This window comes from Triticum aestivum, chromosome 2D (genome assembly GCF_018294505.1).
Source record: "Triticum aestivum cultivar Chinese Spring chromosome 2D, IWGSC CS RefSeq v2.1, whole genome shotgun sequence".
NCBI classification, from domain to species: domain Eukaryota; kingdom Viridiplantae; phylum Streptophyta; class Magnoliopsida; order Poales; family Poaceae; genus Triticum; species Triticum aestivum.
The window spans coordinates 141,860,107-141,876,636 of record NC_057799.1 but is presented as its reverse complement, the minus strand read 5'-3'; the positions used below and the strand labels follow the sequence as shown (position 1 = coordinate 141,876,636).

The following is a 16,530-nucleotide window of genomic DNA, read 5'->3' as shown; positions in this document are numbered from 1 at the left end:
TCAGAAATAGAACAAAAATTCAAAACTATAAATAGAAGAGATAATAAAAATAAATAAATAAACAGAAACAAAGAAAAAACAGTGGAAAAAAACCTGACCATATGATGACCATTAACATTCATGGAATCAATCCTGTGAACAAAAGGACAACAGGGTATGTAGACATCATCAAAGAGATGACACCTCATGAAATACATCTGCTGATAATTAAGAAAAACACCACGGGTGTAATAACAACTCCCAACAAGTTCCATCTCGGAGTCGCTCAAACCATCAAGAGCTACAAAATATAATTACACTGGCTCAAGGGAACAAAAAATCATCATGTGCAATAAAACAAGCTAAAAACTTCCTTAAAAATAAACCTTACCAACAGACGGTAAAGGAGACAACGCATCTCCACGACCAACACGATAAAAATCAATATCAAATCCATGTTCCATAATGTTCAAGCCTAATGGTCATTATATCACGAGGACGAACACCATAATCACTGACCAATCGTTCCCAGGAAGGACCATGGAATTTGCTCCTCAACCGACCATGACTAAATAGAACACCATACAAATAACCCTCATTGCACTGAAAAGCAAGATCAGTATCTTCGTCACCCCTTCTTATGGCTAAAGCCCTACACTCCTCGATGTAACGAGCAAGATGAACTCTAACGCTGCACAGAACATACTGCACAACAAATCAAAACAAGGATCATAATCAAAACCTAAACAGCATGAGCAGCACCAAAAGAAATAAGCGTGTGTGCCAAAAATTGAACAATTATAAAATGGTATTCTTACAACACGCCTCCAACAACGCCGATCCAGGACCACACTGAACCCATCTACAGAAGAATCAACAGAAGAACACGGGCCACCAGGCATACAGCAAAAAGGACAAGCCATAACTGCAAGGAACACAATGATTATCAAGAACTAATCCCACAAAACCCAGTTGAAACTTGACATCTGATAGTGTTGGTAGTCCCCACCCGTAACTACCCCATAAATCTCCATATCCCGGAAATATAATGGGAACAAAAAGAGAAACGACAAAGGGAAACAGGGAACCCACAAAGGCAACCGGTTGGGAACGGCGATCACGCGAACGGGGAAGCGCGGTCGACGCTAAAGAAGGACCACCGTAAGAGCATGCAACAAGCGCGGCGGCCGGGACAGGGACCGCCGTAACCACGCGACAAGAGCGGCGGCCGCGACGGGCGGAGACGACGGCAAAGAAAGAACAGTGCTCCACGACGGTTCGCCCACACCAGAGAGAAACAAATCTCAAAACAGATCAAAAGATTTTACAAAACATTAAAAGTATAAGGACTAAAGTGAAAAAAAGGAAAAACCAGAAACTGGAAAACACGGGAAACGCCGTGCGCGCGCCAAGTGTCGCGCGCGGAGCGCCTCGGAAAAGTCTCCCGACCGCTTCGCACGTGACACTTGGCGCGCGGGGAGCGCTCCCCGACTAATTGTTGCGAGGAGCGCTCCTCAATTAGTGATTTCGGTTCCTCTCAGCCTGGCTGAGAGGGGTCTTTCCGCATGAGGCGGGCCACGCCGAGGATGCCATACAGGAAACCAAACGGGCTGAATTCTGCATGCCTCATGCGAGCCAGGTGCGAGCTAGTTAACCAAACACGCCCTAAGAAACTAGAGAATACACTGCATGTTGGTGCAGGAAGCGATTGCAATATACTTCGGTGACTTGATTAGAAAAATCATGCATAGTTAAATTAATAGTATATTAACTAAAACTAAAAACGAATATTATATATTGTATTTTATTATTGTGTGTAGTCAAAAATATTCTAAATATGAGTGGCATAATTGATATAATGAAAAACTTTTTCAATGCATGTTGAACGGACCTCTGATGAGGTGGCATGCGTGGCAAAGGTGGGATACGTGCATGGATCAACTAATAATGAAAACCCACAAGTCATCATTGCACCACCATGGTCGTGATCTGCCGGCACTAGCTCCGTCGAGCATGTCGACCCATGCATGGCCATCTGCACTGCCACCCGGCATTACCGTTGTGTGCCATCTCCACAACGCCACACGACCGCAATGGGCGCCGATACCGTTTCCATGTGATAGCCACCCAAACCAAACGCTGAAGAGACAGCGGAGTGGCGGTTGCAGTGCAAGCCTCACCACCCAACACCGGGTCCCACAACTAGTCTCTTAAAATGATGCCCCCAAGAGGATACCACGACACATGCGACGTCATCGGCTGGTTCGAGGGCTAGACCTAGGGTTTTCCCCTCAAGCAATAGACCTTGGGAGGAAAGAACTATTTTTTTACGCCTCCATCAAGGTAACGACACCCACAAGCAGTCTCCCCACCCAAGCCCCCGGTCGGCTCCCACTAGAAGCACCACGGAGGCCACCCCCCTCGCTGGGGAGAAGGCCCGGCCTACTGTCACGAATCGGGAACCATAGTGGAGGAGCATCATGAGCATGCTTGGCATCAGCCAGTCACCGCCAGGAACCAGGGGCATGTGTTGCCACGCCAAGCGGTCGCATCACAGATCCGCCACTTCGCCAAGAGGAGCTGACGTTGGAGACGACAGCAGCATCAGTCAAAAGTCTCTCGGGGAAGAGGAACCGCCCCTCGTAGAAGGCGAGGAGCTAGCCCCATGCACCACGTCGGTCAAACGAGCTTCTCTCGCTGGTGTTATCCAGGACGGATAAAGGAGTTTGCCGCGGTCGACTTCTGCTAGGGTTTCCACATGTGCTTCCCCATCAAGATGACGCATGTTAGGACCCAACTTTAGAGGCAATGACACATGCTACAAGCGTAGGCCTGGGATGTAGGCCCCATGTGGACAATATAAGATATGCTTGGAGGCTGGGACGTAGGCCCCATGGTAGATGCAACTTGGCATGGTGCTTGGTGCCATTAAGCAGTTAAGATTGATTACAGTGAGCTTACTATGTAAGGACTTGGACGGCTCAATTTTTCTTTTTGAGTGTCGGCGCTGACAATATCACAGCATGCAAAATGCTAATCCTGAGAAGAAGCTACGGCAGCCCATCCCGGGAAACCCGTTTTTTTTGGGGTGGGAAACCCCGTTTCTTGTCAGCCGATTCCTGGGCCTGTCTGTCCTTTATATGTCATGGGCCTAGGATGGTGGACATCAATCTAAGGCTGCGCTTTCGAGAGCCCCTATGTGCCGCGCATGTGCATCAAAAGAAACCAGCTTCGCTGAAGGCCGGGGCGTCTGGGTCGGCCCATTTGGAGTAACGAGCTTGTGATACGTAAACAAATCGCATAATTAATGTGCGAGAAGGGAAATCGAACTCCTGAGCTACCTCTTGGGAACGAGTGACGCTAACCAAACAAGCACATGGCTTCTAGTGAAAGATACACGACGCAAGCATTTAAGTATGGAACTTCTTTAAAAAAACAGAAAAAAATACACATTTATCATTTTGTGGTATCCATTGAACATTTTGTAAATATAAGTTGAACATTTTCTTATTATACGATGAACATTTTAAATAATACACGATGAACTTTTTGTATTATATGAGAAACATTTTTGAAAACAAATATGAATACATGCATCGAACAATTTCAAAGATACACATTGAACATTTTTGTAATATTTGTTGAACAATTTTTTAATACACATTGAACATTTGCGTGATACACACTAAACAAATTTCGGAAACATAGTGAACATTTATATTCATTGAACAATTTCTAATATATGATGAACATTTTAATAAATGAGTGAAATTGTTATAAATACCGTGAACATTTCCTTAATACACGCTGAATATTTTATAATAGATAATGGACTTTGTATAAATACAGGAAAGAGTAGCAAAAGAAAAAAGAAATAATGGAAAAAAATGAAAAAACATAAAAGAAATAGAAAAGAAAAAAAAGGGAAACAGAAACAGAAACAGAACAAAATAAGAAACATGAAGCGGCTGTGGGCCGGCCCAAAGCGGGGCGTGGGCGGTCGCCCTTCAGCGAAGAGATGCCCTTCTGACGCTCACGAACGTCAAATAGGAACCGCCGCGCTTTCGGTCGAAACACGGAGATATGGCCGTCCGTTGCCCTCAGCCGCGTCTTTTTCTACACGTCAGGAATCATCCATCGTCCCTCATCCCCGCGGGCTGCTGCCCGGTGACCGGCGAGGTCGCCAGCGCCTCCACCGCGACCCCGTGCTCCAAAGCTTCCCCTCTCACTCACGCGCTGGTTATTTTACATTTTCTTCGCCCGTCTTTGGCCGGTCAATCGCGCCATGCTGTACCGCATGTCAATTCAAGTACAACCGGGAACGTAAGTACGTGCTACTAGTCTCCAGTGCTGCCTTTAATCTGTTAATCAGTGTAGTACTCCAGCACTTTCGTGGCTCACCCTTTTCCAAGTGATGCAGACCACTTAATCACCTTTTGGCGCTTTCGTAGTGGTCGCAGTGGACGTTCAGACTCGAAATGGAATAGGACAACATTTCATTCTGTGCTTCGTGCATAATGCGAAAAAACGAGCAAAAAGGTGCTCTAACAACAGGTTAACGCGGGATAACTTCCAATCTAAGTTAGCCCGCAAAGAAGAAAAAGGGTTAACAAAACCATGGAGCTGATCTACACGGAGGGAGAGAAAAAGAACGACTCATGCAGCACGTGGCATATGAATAAGTAGCGAGTTTATTTCAGTGGATAATATTGTACTTGACGGTTCTCGTGGGTAGTTTTTATACTACAGGTCTACAGCTTTGCTCAGTGGTATGCCTTACCCCAACTGCACTGAATCAAATCAAGTAGTAGTATACAGATCATTGTCTGCCCTGACTGGACCAGATGGAGTAGGCTTACAGCATCTACATCCGGACCTCTTAAATCCGCCTCATGTCCCGAGTGGCCTGCCCGTTACTCCCGAGCGGCCTGCACATTACTGACCGGTCACGTTTTTTCGACCCAGACGGACGTCTCAAACGGGTTTCAAATGCTTGGGCTGACTGGCACCCCCTATATCCAACCGAAATATGGGGCGGAGATGGGGTGCCCGGGCGCGCCCGTGCACGCCCGCCACGTCGGACTGGGCCCATGCTGACCGGACCGACCCCACTTATATTCGTCCCCATCCTCTCGCCGGAGCAAACCCTAGCCATTTCACTCCACTCCCCTCCGCTACCCGAGCTCACCTCCGGCGGTTTGCAGCCTTCTCCGCCATGGCAGGCAGCGGATCGGACTCCGACCAGTCCGGATCCGTCGACTGGTTGTTGTCCCGTGTGAGTTGGAGGAGGCAATGGCAGTCCGCGTTGCCCTTCCGCTGCTCCCGGGAGGACAGCGCCCGCCCGACGGACGGATCCGTCCGCCGCGACGCCATAGCGTCGGCTCACCGGGCGCTCGGGTCCTCTGGTGCTGGATCCTCGCGGTCCCGGCCGGAACACCTCTCCTTCCTCATCACCGGTCGGGCAGAGTATGAGTCCCACCGGGAATGGGCGGCCTGCCGTGGGAAGGAAAGGACAAGGGCCGCCGAGGCCCGTATCACAACGGAAATGGTGGCGGCGGAGGCGGCCGCAGAGGAGGAAGCCATCCACGTCCGCACTGTGAAGAAACGACAGCGGAGGAACACGCGCGCCCTCGTTCGAGAGCAGAAACGGGCGGTTGCCAATACCGCACTGCCACCAAAGGAGGAGAAGGTGGACAGCGACAGCGAGGACAGCTCCGGCGACGAGCAGATCCGGATCGATCCGTACTGCGTCTTCGACCGATACTTCCGCGAGAAGGACGGCAAGGGCGACGGGTTGGGCAAGGGCAGCCGTGGATGAACTCCACCATAGCCAAACATGTCAAATTTTGATAGTCCGATGGCATGTTTAGTGCGATGGAGTAGCCGGACAATACGTGTGCGTCGACGTAGTTGCATGAGTATGTATGGATTTAAGATATGGTAATTATGGTGTCCGGACGTGGATTGCATTTTCTGAGAAGTCCGCGGGCGTTTGAGGGGCCGGATTTGCCGAATCCGACTGTAGATGCTCTTACTCCGTCTATTTATGCCATCGATCCAGGTTTGGTATGCCATCAAGCTTAAAATCCATACGCCTTACACAAGCAACTACAGTAAGATTTATTGCTGTGAGTTTGCCATGTGATGATAAACCAGTGCATGCAGAAACATCCAAGGACTCGGGCGACTCGGAGCCGACACTGGGGGCATGCAAAAATGCTCATGTGGGCACGTACTATACGTGGTATGATTCGTGGTATATGACGCAGTAGAAGCCAAAACGGCACGAGGTGTGCAGACGCTGCCTCCAATTCCGGACGCGGCCATTCCCCTCACTCTCACGACGAAGACAGCCAAAACCGTCAAAATCAGGGGAACTGGGGGACGGACGGGGCACCCCCTGCCGACCGCCCCGGCACCTACCCGATCCCTTCCTCCCACCCCGAAGCCCCGCCGCGCCGCTCCACCACCCGTCGCTGCGCCGTGGGGCCGCGAGCCGCCCGGCCCAGCCCACCGGCAGGCAGCGCGGCGTGGTGCGGCCCGCTCGCCCTGCACGCGTCCTGCCGGCCTCACGTGCGTGGGCGACCCCGTACGTACGCGGCCGTCGTCGCACGTGTCGCGCGCTGAACTCTTCGCCCCCCACCCTGCTACCGGTTCGTCCCGCCCGTCCCTAACGAGATGCGGCCCGCGTCCCCCGCCGGATGCCCATCGGACGGTCGGGCGCTCGCGGCATTCCTCACGTACCTTTCCGACGGTGGGTGGCGGAGCGGGGCCGTCTGATTCCAGATCCGACGGTGGCGGTGGTCGTACCAGCCAAAGAAGCGGCAGAAAAGTAGCGATGGAAGGGCCATTGGTTGATTATCTTTAATATAATAAAAATTAGCGCGATTAATTTAAGCAGCCCACCCGATCCCCCCTCGCTTATTTCATCCGCTCGTCTCCTCCCCGAGAACGCAACGCACCCAATTCTTCTTCCTTCCATCCCCCAGCCCCTCTCTCTCTCGCGCGGTCTCGCCTCCGGGGTTCTCTGCCTGCCGCGGCATTTGCGTCCGGTAGAGCACGGCGGAGAGGATGGACTCGGACGCCTCCGTGTCCCCGCGGCGGCGGAGCTGCTACAGCGACAGCGGCGACTCCTCCTGCTCCGAGCCCTTCAGCGAGTGCGGCAGCGACGACCTCTCCTTCACACCCGCCGCCGCCGCGGGCATCCACCGCCTGCTGCTCTCCTGCGCGGCCGAGGCGTCCGACGGCTCCATCTCCGAGCTCGTGGCCGAGCTCGAGTCGCCCTCGGCGTCGGTCGACTCGCTCCGCCGCGCGGCCATGGAGCTGCGCCTGCTCGCCAAGCACAACCCGGACAACCGCATCCGCATCGCGGCGTCCGGGGCGGTGCGGCCGCTCGTGGCGCTGCTGTCGCACGCCGACCCGCTGCTGCAGGAGCACGGGGTAACGGCGCTGCTCAACCTCTCCATCTGCGACGAGAACAAAGCCGTGATGGTCGAGGCCGGCGCGATACGGCCGCTGGTGCGCGCGCTCAAGTCGGCCGCGTCGCCCGCGGCCAGGGAGAACGCCGCCTGCGCGCTGCTCCGCCTCTCCCAGCTCGACGGCGCCGCCGCCGCCGCCGTCGGCCGCGCGGGCGCCGTGCCGCTGCTGGTGTCCCTCCTCGAGACCGGCGGCGCGCGCGGGAAGAAGGACGCCGCCACGGCGCTCTACGCGCTCTGCAGCAGCGCGCGCGAGAACCGCCTGCGCGCCGTCGAGGCCGGCGCCGTGCGTCCCTTGCTGGACCTCATGTCGGACCCCGAGTCCGGCATGGTGGACAAGGCCGCCTACGTGCTCCACTCCCTGGTGGGCTTCGCCGAGGGCCGCTCCGCCACCGTGGAGGAGGGCGGCATCCCCGTGCTGGTGGAGATGGTGGAGGTCGGGACCTCGCGGCAGAAGGAGATCGCCACGCTCTCCCTCCTCCAGATCTGCGACGAGAACGCCGCGTACCGCACCATGGTCGCCCGCGAGGGCGCCATCCCTCCCCTCGTCGCGCTCTCCCAGTCCTCCTCCGCACGCCCCAAGCTCAAAACCAAGGTACCAATCGTTCGGCCATTGCAATCGCAAACAGGACCCGCAGCTTCCGATATACGGATTACTAATTTGTTTTGCGGTTCCGCAGGCTGAGGCGCTGATCGAGATGCTGCGGCAACCGCGAAGCGCGAGCCTGCGAGCCACCAGGCCGGCGGCGATCGTTGCGGCGGAGTGATGATACCGTTCAGTTACCAATTCCACCTTGGCCATGCCAGGTGGCGTGCGTGCGTGCGTTTTCCCCTTTCCCCGTGGCGAGAGCGAGACGAGCTGGGCTGGGCAGCCGGCCGGCGTGCCTGCCCGCCCGTGTAAATAGCCGAGCCAGCAGCGAGTTTGCGTCCGCGAGCGAGTGTACATTTCCCTCAACCTCAAGCGAGATGATGACGATGGTGGCGGAGCCAAGCCTCCCTGTAAATTCATTCTCCCCCACTGTTTTTTTTCACTTTTATTAGTTTCTAGTACCAATTTGGTTGCTTCTAGAGCGAGGAAGCAACCAAATTCGCGTGTGGTGAGTGTGAGTGCCAAGTCAGGGATCATCATCGTCATTCCGGACTCGGTTTCTTCCGGTGGATACGAAAGAAAGATTGTGTGTTCTCTGGAAGAAAAGAAAAATCACCGGTTGGTTTGAACTGCAATCCAATCCACGGCCGTGCTTTTACATTCAGGTTCTAGCGTTGTTATTACTCCATCCATCATCTCAGGTTCCTGCGGTAGGAGCGGGCCGTGGCTCGTCAGCCGTGGCCCGTGGGTGAGCGAGCGGGTGACTTGGTAAATCAGCAATGTTTTGCTGGTTCAACCGAGGACGACAGCCCGGAATTTTCTAGTGGTCGCGCTGCCGTCTGCTCGCTGGGTCAGTCGGTCGTTGCCACCAAAAGCTGGCTTCTTCTGCCGCTGTTTGTGGCCTAGAAGAAGATGCAGGACGGAATGGCCCCGCAGCGGTAAAGCTGAAAAGAAAGATCTCTCGCGCCCGGTAGGTTGGTTGATTATTCGTCCGCTGTAGCTGAAAAGGACGCTGCTCTTTGGCTGAATCTGGCCACTACCGGTAGTTTTCGGGCCCGGGGCCCTCCGACGACGACGAGGCATCGCATGGAGCTCGTGCCCACCCTCCCGCACGCCTGTGTGTATCTTCAAGTGTGGGGAACGGATAGCGGGACACGTCATACGTCGTTGTGTCGAATGGCACTTGTCGCCGCCTGGCCAGGGAGTAGGTGATTGGCTGGATTCTACGCCCTTTTGGGCGATGACGTCGTGTCATGGCATGGCAACGTCTCTTTACCACAACGTGTATTTCCCCTTCTTCTTTTTCTCCAACCACACGGCCTTATCTCTGCTGAGAAAATCTTGGCTATAAATCTTGGCTTTTTATAAGACTACGGTCCCCCGCGCGTCGCCTCTGGCGCACGGGGGAAACACTAACCACGCCGCCAGCCGCCCCTCCCCGCTCCTCCCCCGCTTCGCCGCCGCCGGAGAGGACACCGGCGAAGCCCGCGTGGTCCCACGGAAGGTGGCGGCGGGGCGTCCTCGTCGTTCTCACGCAGATCTCGCGGCGGCCGGTGGCGCGCGGCGAAGTTCCGCCGGTGGCTGGCGCCTGCTGCCCGTGGGGCGGCGTCCCTCACGGCGGCGGGGCTGCCCCTGAACGGCGCTTGGTGGTGGCCACGTGGCGGTGCGTGGGTGGGCCGGATCTGGGCTTCCGGTCTGGGTCCTCGTCGTGGCGTGTCGGGACCCTGATTCCAAGTCACACCGATCTAGCCTGTAACACCTCATATCACTTTGCGGCCTCACGCACGGTACTCCCACGGGTGTCGCCTTACCATGGCCCGGGACCGTTTGCGCCTTTTGTCTCGCGTATATGACAATGTCGCTAGCATCCATATGACAGAGAACCCGGGCCGACATGGCTAGTCGTGAACCCAAAGCGGCACTAACGTATGGGGACAGGCATACATGAATCAACATCGAACGTGTCAGTCAGCAGCGTGCGAATCCGGGCTGTAGCACTGGGCTAACAGGACTCCGGTGAACCGGGCTGTAGCAGGCTAAGCAGGACTCCGGATGTCACCGCGTGACATTTCCCCGAAGGGACAGACACAGGAACGAAGTGAATCACATGCCGGCCAGTCAAGTGTTCCGGAGCAGTAGTGCTGGGCTAGCAGGACTCCGGTGAACCGGGCTGTAGCGGACTACTATGGCTCATGAAAGCACAAGACTACATTTCCCCATAAGAGAGGCTGCTAAGGATAGACAACTAGATTGTCGGATCCCACACATACCAAGCATTTCAATCATACACACAATATGCTCGATATGTGCAAATACAACATGGCATCACAACAAGACTCTACGACTCAGAGTATTTATTCATTAGGCTCCGAAGAGCCAGATATTACAAACATGGGTCTCATGACCCAACATTCAGAGCATACAAGTCAAGGCACATGCGGAAGCTTAACATGTCTGAGTACAGACATCTACAAATGAAAAAGGCTGAGAAGCCTGACTATTTACTAGATCCTGCCGAGGGCACAAGATCGTAGCTGAGGTATCAAGCTAAACGTCGAAGTCCACACGGAACTACTAGCGAGACTGGCGTCTCTCTGCAAAACATAAAATAGGCAAACGTGAGTACAAATGTACCCAGCAAGACTTACATCAGAACTAGCTACATATGCATCGGTATCAACAAAGGGGGGGTGGTGGAGTTTGACTGCAGCAAGCCAGCTTTGACTCGGTGGCTATCCTAAACTATGACTGCAAGTAACTCTTTGAGGTGGCGCACACGAGTCCACATAATCACCATACCAATACACCACTATGGATCCGCTCCCGTCTCCCTACGAGAATGCCATCCATAGCACTCACGCTTATCTTGCGCATTTTAGAGTATCCACTTTCACTTGTCTATGAACTGTTATAGGCAACCCGGAAGTCCATTTCCGCGGACACGGCTATTCGAATAGATGATGTTAACCCTGCAGGGGTGTACTTCGACACACACGCTCTCACCACTTACCGCCGTTTACACGACATGTACTCGGCAACCTTCAAGCGGAAGCCCAGCGAGGGTGTCGGCCACAGCCTACCTAAACACTCAAGTCTCTAGTCCAGGTTTATCGCCTATTCAGGTTCCATCCGCAGGGAGTCCGGCCGAGGTTTCCACATACGGCCCCGAACGATGTGTGCGGGGTTCCGAGACACCAAACGGGCGCCCGGCATGCCCGGCCACGTGCCTACCGCATCACAGCCCACCCCTCCGGTCAGCGCTGCCCACGGCCTCCAGCATACTACAAGCACCAGAAACTACTTGCAACTCCTGGACAGAGGACAAGGGTGATTAAGAAGCCGAGAGGGTCCATTGGTTTCGGGCCCAATGCGTGGTAGTAACTGTATCATGGATCACAAACACAGAACTCAGTTCCTGAGGACGGCTGCAATGAGACAACCCACCATGTACTCCTACATGGCCTCTCACCGCTACCTTTACCAAAACGTGTTCACACACTTAGCTCACACACAGTAGGACATGTTCATCACCATTCCAACTCATCCCCGATGAATCAGACCTGACACAACTCTAAGCAATAGCAGGCATGCCAAACAAGCATGAATGAGTAGGCACATCAGGGCTCAAACAACTCCTACTCATGCTAGTGGGTTTCATCTATTTACTGTGGCAATGACAGGTCATGCAGAGGATAAGGGGTTCAACTACCGCAACAAGTAACAGTTGAATCGTTGTTGTCCTAATGTAGTAAAAGAGAGCAGGAGCGAGAGAGTGGGATTGTATCGGAATGAACAAGGGGGTTTTGCTTGCCTGACACTTCCGAAGATAGTATAGCTCTTCATCGGTGTCATCGATCTCATCGTCGGAATCATGGCTATCGAGAGGGGACAATCACCGGCAAACAAGGAAGAACACAATCAATGCAATGCACAATATGATGCATGATCATGACATGGCAATATGACGTGATTTGGCCTAATGCAACTAGCAACAGAAAGGTTTGGGTTGATTTGAACTCAAGGTTCAAATTCAAATTCAAACTATGAATTCAAATAGTGCATTATCATGTTTTCACCTATACAGCAGGTATAACTTAGTTTGACATGCATGAAAATGATACAGATGGATAGATTGCATTTTTCTGATAATTTTTCATATATAAATTATTTCATTCTGAGCTAGGGTTGATTTTATATGATTTTTAGAAGTTTATACTATTTTCTAGAATTTTCTGAATAAACTTAAATCCAGATAATGCTTTACTGCGTCAGCCTGACGTCAGTGTGACGTCAGCAGGTCAACTAACCCGGTCAGGTCAAACCTGACCAGTGGGGTCGACACGTCAGTGACACAAATAACTAACAGGGTTAATTAAATCTAATTAATCAAATTAACAGCCATTGGGCCCACTATCAGTGTCAGCAGGGTTAATTAGTCCTAAACTAATCTAGTCAGGGCCGGGGCCCACGTGTGTTGACCCCAGGGAGGTCAAACCCTGGGTCGAACAGGTCAAACTCGCCGGCGACTCGACGCCGGCGGCGACAGACGCGGCGGAGGGGCTCGGGAAACGCCCTCCGGCGACCAAAACAGCGGCGGCGATCATCTACGCGTAGCTGGCGCTCAGCCGCATCCAGTGGTGCAGGCGGTTGGGCGAGAGGGGGCCGGAATCGACGACGACGACGACAACCGCGGTGGCCGGAGTTCGGACCTCGGTGAAAACGGCGTTGCGGCGAACGGTAGGAGCAACGGGTGAGTGCTCTAGACTCCTGACGGCGTGCTGCGCATGTTGCAGTGCTCGGTTGCGGGTTCCCGTAGGTGTGGCTGCGGTGGCGACAAGGCGGTGCGGCGGCAAGCTTCGGGCACGGCGGTCAGCGGGGCTAGAGGAAGAAAACGACGGCGGGGAGAGAGGGGTTCGGTAGAGGAGCTCACGGCGAGGTCGATGAGTAGCTCAGCGTGCTCGGGGGACGCTCGGGGGTCGGCGAATCGAACGACGGCGTTCGTCGGAGCAGACCAGGAAGATGGCGACGGTGACGATGCTGCAGGGCATCCGCGGGCGCGTTCTTCGGTTGGAGCTTCACGGCATCGAGGCGGAGCTCGAGGTCACAACCATGGGGCAAGGGGACGGTGGTGGGCGCGGTGCTTTGCGACGGCGGGCACCGGCGTTCTTGGGTCCGAGGGGGAGCGAGGCAGAGAGCAGGCTGGGGGCGAGTGAGAGGGCAGAGAGTGAGGGAGAGGAGAGAGGGGTCTCTGGGCGTCTCCGTGGCGCCCTCAGAAGAGCCGGGCGTCGCGGTGGAAGCAGGAGCTGGCGCGCGCGCGCGGCGACCACGCGCCCAGCTCCTACTGGCAGGAGGAGGAAGGCGACAGGAGCCGGGGAGGTGGGCTGGCCTAGCCACTTGGGCTGCAGGTAAGGCCCAGGTAAGGTTCTCTCTCTCTTCTGTTTTCTAATTTGTTTTTGTTTTCTAATTATTTGCCTCTGTTTTGAGCTTAGGAAAAATACCAAGGCATTTCCTAAAATCCTGAAAATATTCATGGACACTTGCTGAATTATTTCAGTGGCTCAAAAATAGTTCCAACATTATTTGAACATTTAAATTATTTATAGCATTTAAATGCCCAAAAGTCAAATACGATAAGATTTAATTCAAAAATCCAGGATGGCCTAGAAATAGGTGCATCATTTTTGGCAGAGGTTTTCACCTTTAACAAAAATCATGAACTTTTCTAAAGGGCATTTGGGTTCATTGAAAATATTGTTTACTTGAACCTAGTTGAATGCATTTGGTGCTAGGGTTTCAACATCCCCATTTCAAGTTTCTTTGAAAATTAAACATGATGACATGAGGAACAAGCAAAGTCAAACAAGGGCTGATCTGGGGCTGTGACATGGCGGCGCTTGCCGTTGCCCTCGGTCATGAGGCATGGTCCGGGACGGGCCGAGCGCCGGTGGTGCTGGCCAGGACGCACGCTGGCAGCGTCCTACTTCATCTCGCGTCGTCTCGCTGGCTAATGGTGGTGGTCATCTTCTTCGTCAGAGATGGCCGGCCAGAGGCTTGGTGATCGGATCTTGGGATCCATCATCTAGTCCCGGCTGCGAGTTGGGGAAACATGGTTGCCGGTGAAAACCGAGCCGTTGGCAGGCGATGGCGGCGTTCTACGCCATTACCTTGATGGAGGCATCGTCGTGTAACTATTGTCGACCCACTCGTGCTGTTCTGGGGAAACCCTAGGATCTGGTGTTCCAGATCGGACGATGGCGGCACTGCGGTGTCGTTTCTCTCTTGGGAGCATCGTTTGTGGAGCAGCGCTTGAAGTCAGAGGCAGGAGGTGGAGCGGCTTCGTCTTGCACGGAGCTTCGGCGGAGATGTCAAGTCATGCCTGACCGACAGATGCTACGCTTTGTCATGCCTGGTCGGCAGGTGCTATGCACGACAGATTCTTCAAAGACTTCAAGCTGTGTCGGCTGGTGGTACTTGGCAGCATGGTGCTAAGGTGTATCAGTGGCGACCGCGACGTGCTCAGCTGTTTGCGCACAGGGAGGAGGTGCTATTGGGCGCCATGGTGGCGTCGACGATAGCTAGACCGAGCAAGGTTGATGCATCAGTACAGTTCTGAAGATGGAGCGGTGGCAGTTGGCGGCGGCGACCTCTGAGAGCACGCTGGACCGGCGAGACCCATGTCCAGCAGGCGTCCTGGATGGGTCCTCTGGTCTTAGATGTTAGGTTTGGCTGCGATGTCTGTTTGGTATTAGACCCAGGCTATCTACGCCCCTTCATCAACTGGATAGGTGTAGCGACAATTTGTTGCTTAGACGGCGGCTTTAGTCTTACTGTGATATTACTTCGTAAGGTTTTGTGAGAATAATTAATAAAGTGGACGTATGCATCGCCCAGATGTAGAGGCCAGGGTTATCCTCCTTTTCTAAATAAAAAATAAAAAAATAAAGCTATCGTACGCCTTTGTCATACACTTGAAAAAAGAAAAGTGTTTTTAAACTGAGAAAGGTGGTTGCTAGATAGTGGAACATGCTGACGTAATTGGTGGGGTTATTATGGTTAGCTAGCGTTGTTACGGATACGCACTACGACGGCTAAGAAATTACATTGACCCGACTAATCTTTAGCACCACGACTCTTTCTCCAACATAAGTATGACTGCTCCCTCGGCATGTTGACCATTCCCAATCTTATTCCTATGTTTCAAGTTTCCTTCTGCAAAAAAAAAAAATCGTTCTACAAAAAGAAAAAGGGCTTTGACCCTAGCACAAGAATCTAGCGGCCACGAAATACCGAGCAGGCATGAGATGAGGCACAAGAATAAATGCCTTATGAGTAAATGGCTTTATAGGTTATTAGTAGAGAACGACGGTATATGGGCACAGATATTAGACAACAAATACTTGCAATCAAAAACTCTTGCCCAAGTCACCGCGAGGCCGAACGATTCGCCTTTTGGAAGGGGCTTATGAGAATGAAAGACTTGTTTTTTCGTATCACCAAATTCCTTGTTGGCAATGGGATGACAACAAAATTTTGGGAGGATACGTGGCTAGGGGAGACGTCTTTAGCCACACAATATCCAAGCCTTTATAATATTGTGCAACGTAAGGAAGATTCTGTAGGCATAGTATTACAATCGGCAACCTTGAATATTTAGTTTAGGCGATCTTTAGTGGGAGAGCGAGGGAATGCGTGGATACATTTGGTTCGGAGATTGATGGATGTTCAATTATCCGACCAACCGGAATCCGTACACTAGAAGTTGGCTCGTAACGGAGTGTTTACGGCAAAATCCTTTTATATGGACCTTATTAACTCTGGCCCAATCCCGATATCTATTCATATCTGGAAGGTTAAGGTACCCTTGCGTATTAAAATCTTTATATGCTTTGTCCACAAGCAAGTGATACTCACTAAAGATAATTTGTTAAAGCGAAGATGGGTAGGCAGTTCACCATGTTGTTTTTGTGATCATAATGAAACTATTCAACATCTCTTCATAGATTGCCCTCTCGCAAAATTACTTTGGCGCACGATTCATATAGCCTTCAACATCGTCCTCCAGTTAGCATTGAATCATTATTTGGAACGTGGTTAGCTGGGGTGGAACTTTTTACTGCGGCTCGTATTCGAATTGGAATATGTGCATTTATGTGGGCTGTATGAAACTGCACGAATGATATGAGTTTTAACAGACAACACATTTTAAACTTCTTGCAGGTCATCTTCAGAGCTACGGCATGGATCCGTACGTGGTCATTACTCACTCATACGGAGTCCAGGGAGCCATTGGTTACTGGGTGCAACCAATGGGAGATGGTAGCACGGGCTATAATCAATCGGTTTGGATGGCGGTCGCATAATAGGATAGGAGTCTAGGGCCCTAGTCCTTTAATTCATAGCGGTTGTGGCATTGCGGATTATTTTTTCTTTGCTCCTTTTGTGAGTTGTAATACTTTGAAGACTTTGTGATATTTTGAGACTTTTTTA

At 52.5% G+C, this 16,530-nt stretch overlaps 1 protein-coding gene across 1 annotated transcript; it reads left to right on the top strand.

The window, feature by feature from the left end:
* The first annotated feature begins 6,894 nt into the window (after window positions 1-6,894).
* Window positions 6,895-8,678, top strand: LOC123052240 (U-box domain-containing protein 4). Its single transcript, XM_044475365.1, has 2 exons — window positions 6,895-8,049; window positions 8,135-8,678. Exons 1-2 carry the CDS (start codon window positions 7,051-7,053, stop codon window positions 8,219-8,221), a joined length of 1,086 nt encoding a protein of 361 aa, XP_044331300.1. The 5' UTR covers window positions 6,895-7,050; the 3' UTR covers window positions 8,222-8,678.
* The last annotated feature ends 7,852 nt before the right edge of the window (window positions 8,679-16,530 follow it).

What these genes read in the sequence shown, in the direction of transcription:
- LOC123052240 (XM_044475365.1), top strand. Translation starts at nt 7,051, where the DNA reads ATGGACTCGGACGCCTCCGTGTCCCCGCGGCGGCGGAGCTGCTACAGC. An exon ending in GCCCCAAGCTCAAAACCAAG is followed by an intron (nt 8,050 to 8,134) that starts GTACCAATCGTT and finishes GCGGTTCCGCAG; the next exon opens with GCTGAGGCGCTGATCGAGAT.